The sequence below is a fragment of the Sinocyclocheilus rhinocerous genome, unplaced genomic scaffold (genome assembly GCF_001515625.1).
Source record: "Sinocyclocheilus rhinocerous isolate Xijiao unplaced genomic scaffold, SAMN03320098_v1.1 scaffold3186, whole genome shotgun sequence".
Classification (NCBI taxonomy): domain Eukaryota; kingdom Metazoa; phylum Chordata; class Actinopteri; order Cypriniformes; family Cyprinidae; genus Sinocyclocheilus; species Sinocyclocheilus rhinocerous.
The window spans coordinates 191,839-197,656 of NW_015642065.1; the positions used below are offsets into that span (position 1 = coordinate 191,839).

At 41.5% G+C, this 5,818-nt stretch overlaps 1 protein-coding gene across 1 annotated transcript; it reads right to left on the reverse strand.

The window, feature by feature from the left end:
* Positions 1-7: 7 nt before the first annotated feature.
* LOC107755637 (phospholipid phosphatase 3-like) lies at positions 8-2,724 on the reverse strand. Its single transcript, XM_016572527.1, has 3 exons — positions 2,670-2,724; positions 372-548; positions 8-275 (listed from the first exon to the last, which is right to left on the reverse strand). Exons 1-3 carry the CDS (start codon positions 2,691-2,693, stop codon positions 174-176), a joined length of 303 nt encoding a protein of 100 aa, XP_016428013.1. The 5' UTR covers positions 2,694-2,724; the 3' UTR covers positions 8-173.
* Positions 2,725-5,818: the final 3,094 nt, after the last annotated feature.

Here is a 5,818-nt window from a genome sequence, read left to right on the forward strand (position 1 = left end):
TATATATATATATATATATATTTATATAACTGTTCTTCTCTCAGAGTGCACAGGAAATGGTTCTCTGTGAGGATTTGTCAAGACATGAGCATGTTTCAAAGTTCTTTGTCCCATTCCCGTTCTTTGCTCGATCACTCCCATTTTCACTTTCTCGTGTCTCTCAGGTGTCTCTGTTAGCAGACGGTCTGCTGGCTGGACAGGGGACTCTCCAGAGACAAGCTTGTTGGAGACATGTCTGGACGAGACGTCTTAAACATGGACGAAATATAAAAGGCCTGTAAGGAAATGTTAAAGTGAGCACACAAAAAGTACCTTACACTCCCAGCTTCATAATAACGGTAATCTAGAGCATGTGGCGACGTGATTCTTACCACCCAGTACGCGGTCAGTCCTCCCTGCAGGAAGCTGGTCAGGACGTCAGTGGGGTGATGGCGGTAGTCAGAAATGCGAGTGAGTCCTGTGTACACCGCTAACATCAACAACATGAACTGCAGCAACGGTCGCAGGAGCCGCGCCCCTCGCCATGACAAACGCGCCTGCAGGTAAAACTGCGCAAAGATAGGAAGTTTCAAGAATGATTAACATATGAGCTGATAAAAGAGTGTACAGACTGATAAATAAAGCTTACAGTGTGTGTGTGTGTGTGTGTGTGTGTGTCTGACCTAGCTAAACTTTTGATGACACATTTCCTGAAAAATCACTCGGAAGTTAACTAAATCTGATAAACCTGATAAACCATCCTCAAAAGACTAAATAATGTGCTTATTTTAGTTCAAAGATGCCAATAGTGTTAGTCTGTTATTATAAATAGCCTAAGAACAAATTATGTTCAAAAAAATGTTCTGTGTGATTTAAAATTGAATATTGAATATCAAAATTTCTGTGTGCTTTGTTTCTTAGAGTATCTTGTTGTTGGCTTAGAAACCTGCTAACACCAAATTGAAATCAGTTGTGAGTTGAGTTTTCTTCATCAAAGACTGTATATACCAAGATGGTGCACTCAAATTACTATGACTGGGAGAAGTCCCGCCTTCTAAATAAAAGAGACAATCGGCAATTGGTAAAGCCATTGCATCACTGCAACTGCCGTTATAAACTCTGGTTGTCCTGAGACTCACGCTTGGGATTGCACATGCACAATGGCTGGACCAACCCAAAATATACGCTTTTTTTAAAAATGCTATGCGATTATTTATGGGACAGTTGTGTCAGATTGTGTTGCTGACTTGAAATATGTTATTTAAATGTGAGTTTGGCTAGCAGTTTTTTAGAGTAGACTGAGTTGGTCTTGCATCCTGGAAATAGCTGCCTAGAGGCATTGCAAATATGGCTGCCAAGTGAATTAACTTTCCTTGAAATGTACTTCAGTGATTGCGTTGCATTACACAGAGCATTCCAAATCATCACTTTTGAGGCTACATTTCAGTTAGGATGCTGCCTTAAAAGTAAACACTAGCTTTGAGAACAGAGCCATATGGTGAAAAAAAAACAGTTAACACGTGTTAATGATACCACCCTGCCAAGCTAGCTTAGCTACACAACAAATTTTAGGGAGATGTATTGGGGTCAGCGGGTATTGGCTGTACATGAACTTTATGGATATTGATGTCACACGAGGGACCGTGAAACATTCCAGAATTTAAGGGCCCTGGTACCCCTCCCATCAGCCCCATCACAGGTGTTTGGCTTCCTGCAGTAAAGCCTGGAGCAGCTGGCACTTAGAGCCAAAGCATGTGGCTGCAGGTCAGGCATGCAAGGCAGGGCCAAGCCTGAACAGTGCAGCCATTGGCCGGGAAGGAAAGAAAAAACAGGCAGAGAGGACAAAAAGCCTGGCACGGCTTTTCTATAGGCTTTTCCCTCGCTCTGTTCATGTTCTCTCTCTCTCGCTCTCTCATGAGCGTTGAAGAGCTCTCCCGCTTCTAGAGCAGCCAGAGGCCCGTGAATTGAATCAGATGAATGGTAGAAAATAGCTTGTTTTTACACAGCGGGCTAATTTTCTTCCCTCTGTTCTAAATGTGATTGGCACACAAGGCAGAGTAAATTCTGATAAGGTTTGTGGGGCAGTTGAGTGAAAGAGAAATGTGAATGCTATTGAATGTCATGCTTTATGATCGTTTGCAAGCGTTTTGTCATTTTTCCCCTTTTTGTGCCCCTTCCCCAGGCCAATACAGTGAGCGAGAGAGAGGGGTTTAACTGAAAGAAGCCTGTCTATCTCTCAGCAGGCCAAAGCCCCCCACCCGTCCCAGACCCAACCCACAACTAAACAAGGCCTCCTCTGTCTTCAGCTAGCTTTCACTCGCTCTCCCTCTCTCCGCTCATCTATTCATCAGGCCTCTGGAGAACATTCCCTCTTTCACTCAAGCCTTTCTTTTCTGCTTGAAGCAAGATGCCTTTTGAGAGTTTTTTGCGTTCTCAGAGCCTTCTTCTTTCAGTATGAGTGTATTTGTGTGCATTTGTGTGAGTTGAAGTTTGAGAGAGTTTCTTGTCAGTAGGAATTTTTTGACATTTTTCCCACATGGCAGGGATGGGAAGTGAAAGCTGACAACAGAAAAAGCTCCTCACCGGCATCCCACAGCAAGCACAGGCGTTTGGCGCTACCCTGACGTGTGTTTGAGTTTGCGTGTTTGAGTGTGCATGTGGTAAATTTGGCCACACACGGCGATACTCACTGCCAGGTAAAGCATGGTGTACATGGCGAAAGATGCATGGCCCGAGAAGAAGGACTTTCTGTTTGAAAAAAGCAGAAGGGAAATATTACCAACTAAATGTCATAATCTCGCAAATCATTAAACCGCTGCACTGCTTTATGGGCCATAACATTGTCTGCATGATGTTATATTAAGCAATCACAAGCATGCATGTTATTCTAAGTAAATTCCTTTTTATTTCCATAAAACACTCTATGTGAGTAGTCAAAAAAACATCCAACATTTGCACTTGAAATACTGTAACCTTAACTAATCATACATTATAGCTCTGTTCCAAAATCTAGTGAGCCTCCTACTTAGGCAGTATCACCAGATAGGGTTGTTCTAAACACTGTTGCGTTCCATTCTAAAGTTTGGTTTGGAATGACCCTTCAATATGACTGCCACGACTGTTTTCACTTTGAAGTGCCTTTTGGAGGCGGATTTATCCTGTTTGGAACATAGCGCAAGATATCTTCTTTTAGCCAAATTTTTAAGAATCACAGCATTTATCCTTCATAGAGTAGACAAATAATACATTACGACAAGCTGACCCTTGTGATAAAATGGGCTTTGTGGTACTGAATATGGACTTTTAGCATTCTTTAAATCTTAAAACTATATATATTTTTTTTTAAATATTGCATTGTTAGCTTAGCAACATGTTAAAGGGGTCATATGATGATTTCAAGTTTTCCTTTCTCTTTGGAGTGTTACAAGCTGATTGTGCATAGATAAGATCCCTGAAGTTGCAAAGACTAAAGTCTCAAAACCAAAGAGATATTCTTTATCAAAGTTAAGACTCTGCCACGCCCCCCTAAAACGGCTCGTTCTAACACGCCCCCACATATCTACCTCACTATGTGGAAATATTAGCATAATGCGGCCCAAATGTGCACGCAAAGAAAGAAGGCGTGGTTTCAGTAACCGCAGTTAGTGTTGAAGCAGCATGTCAGGGAGACCTGTGTGTTTCTAGGCGAAAGCAGAAGCACTTTATTTAGCCTTCCGAAAGTAGATGCACTTAGGAATCTTTAAGATTACTTACAACAGAACAGCAATGCATTTTATGGACGACCGTTTCGTGAACCTAGGAGAGGAGGTAATTCTGAATTTGCTATGACAATCTGGCGCTTCTGAATCAGCTACTGTTTTGTTATTAGTTTAAGTATTTGCTATTGACTGTTCAAATACGGAGTTTTGCGCAGCGCAGAGTAACGCGGTGTGTGTGTGTGAGGGGAACACGTTCACATCACAGGAGAGTGAACTGCCTGTCAGAAATCATAGCACGTCAGCTGTCTTAACCGCGGCTTGTGTACTGCAGACACATACCAGCTTCATCACTGTGTCTGTCACGAGACTCTGTTCCCCTTTCGGGCTCTGTCTTTACATTTATACAGATGAAGCTCGCGATTATGGTAAGAGGCTTTACATTTCCGACGAGTGCTTGCGGTGTTCGGCCAATCACAATGCACTGGGTCAGCTGGCCAATCAGAGCAGACTGCGCTTGTCGGAAGGAGGGACTTTGTAGAAAACGAAGCGTTTGAGAGAGGCGGGGCATAGAGGACCTACAATAATGTACAGTATTTGAAAAATAATGTGTTTTTTGAACATTAAAGCATGTCAACATATTCTGTTACACCAAATACACAAAATAATGATCTTTAAAAAAGCATCATATGACCCCTTTAACTTTCAGAATGAACACGACAGCACGCTTCAAATGACATAATGCTCTTATTATTCTCCTTCATTGCTCAGGATGATCAAGTAAAAACATGCTGAGTGCCAGCGCTAAAAGCCGCGCCGATGTGTCACTCTCCACCAGATGATCGGCTTGAAGAATTATGAGCTCGACTCCGTCACGCGGCACGACGCCGTTTTTCACGAGCAACTTAGGTTTCTATTTTCAGGGAGGCCAAACGAAGACCGAGGCTGATCAGGCGTGCATAATACCCACGAAATAAATCCATTCCAGACTGTGAAATGTTTTCCTTTAAAGCACAGCTTTCAGCGCAGATAATGCTCAACAATATTTCAAGGAGGATTGCGCTCCGCTGTTATCCTATAAACGTCTTCTGGGGTTATGAGGTTTAACGAGAGCTATGAATATATACAGTCGGGCGCTACAGAGCTTATATTCCTTTAAAATGGGCTCCGGCTACTTAACAGAATCTCATTTCATGTCGTCTATTGTTTTATTAGTGATGTTTGCTGAGGCGAGCCTCACTATTACTATTGCGCATATTCGTCTAACCTTAAGCGTGGAACTCATCACGCATTGTTTGTGCCACTTCAAATCTTGCAGCTTGTTGAAGAGACGTGTGCTATTACTTTCAAGCACTCAGACCTATTATTTTTGCCTTGTGGATGATAAAATGGGCAAACAAACAAATCTTACATTGAAGGAAGAGACGGGAAGACATAACGGTTGGATCTTTTGGATTTGCCATGGTTGTATGTTTGGTAAAATGTAAAAATTTAGCAGTGTTGACACTGAATCTGGCGAATGGCGTCTAAATTTAGACTACTGGTGTTGTTTCTCATAACAGAGATATTCTGATCATTTACAAGTGATAAACGGAGTGCGTCTGGCCTTTTTTTCTAACTCCGCAGGGAAGGCACAGATGGTATGGATAGAAGTAGAAAGAGAATTATATCACCGTTTTTTTTCTGAAACAGAACTTGGCTTTGAATTCACTTTGTATCAGTGCCGTTATATCAGCTCGAGGTAATAAAAAAACAAAGGACATAACATAGACAAATCTTTTTTTTTTTTTTTTTTAGCATTACAACTGCAGCCATCATGCAAATTATTTACAGTGGGATCTAAAAGTCTGAAAACATCAGTGAAAATGTTTCTAGTTTGCATTTTTCTAATTTAATTAAAGGAACAGTTCATACCAAAAAATGAAAACATCCTCTGCAGTGAATGGGTGCCGTCAGAAAGAGTCCAAACAGCTGATAAAAACATCATAATAATCCACAAGTAACATCTTGAGAGGTGAAAAGCTGCATTTTTGTAAAAAAACAAATTCATCACCAATGGATTTTTTTTTTGCTTCACAAGACATTAACTGATGGACTGGAGTGGTGTGGATTATTGTGATGTTTTTATCAGCTGTTTGGACTCT

What these genes read in the sequence shown, in the direction of transcription:
- LOC107755637 (XM_016572527.1), bottom strand. Translation starts at nt 2,693, where the DNA reads ATGTACACCATGCTTTACCTGGCA. An exon ending in ACACCATGCTTTACCTGGCA is followed by an intron (nt 549 to 2,669) that starts GTGAGTATCGCC and finishes ATCTTTGCGCAG; the next exon opens with TTTTACCTGCAGGCGCGTTT. An exon ending in GACTGACCGCGTACTGGGTG is followed by an intron (nt 276 to 371) that starts GTAAGAATCACG and finishes ATTTCCTTACAG; the next exon opens with GCCTTTTATATTTCGTCCAT.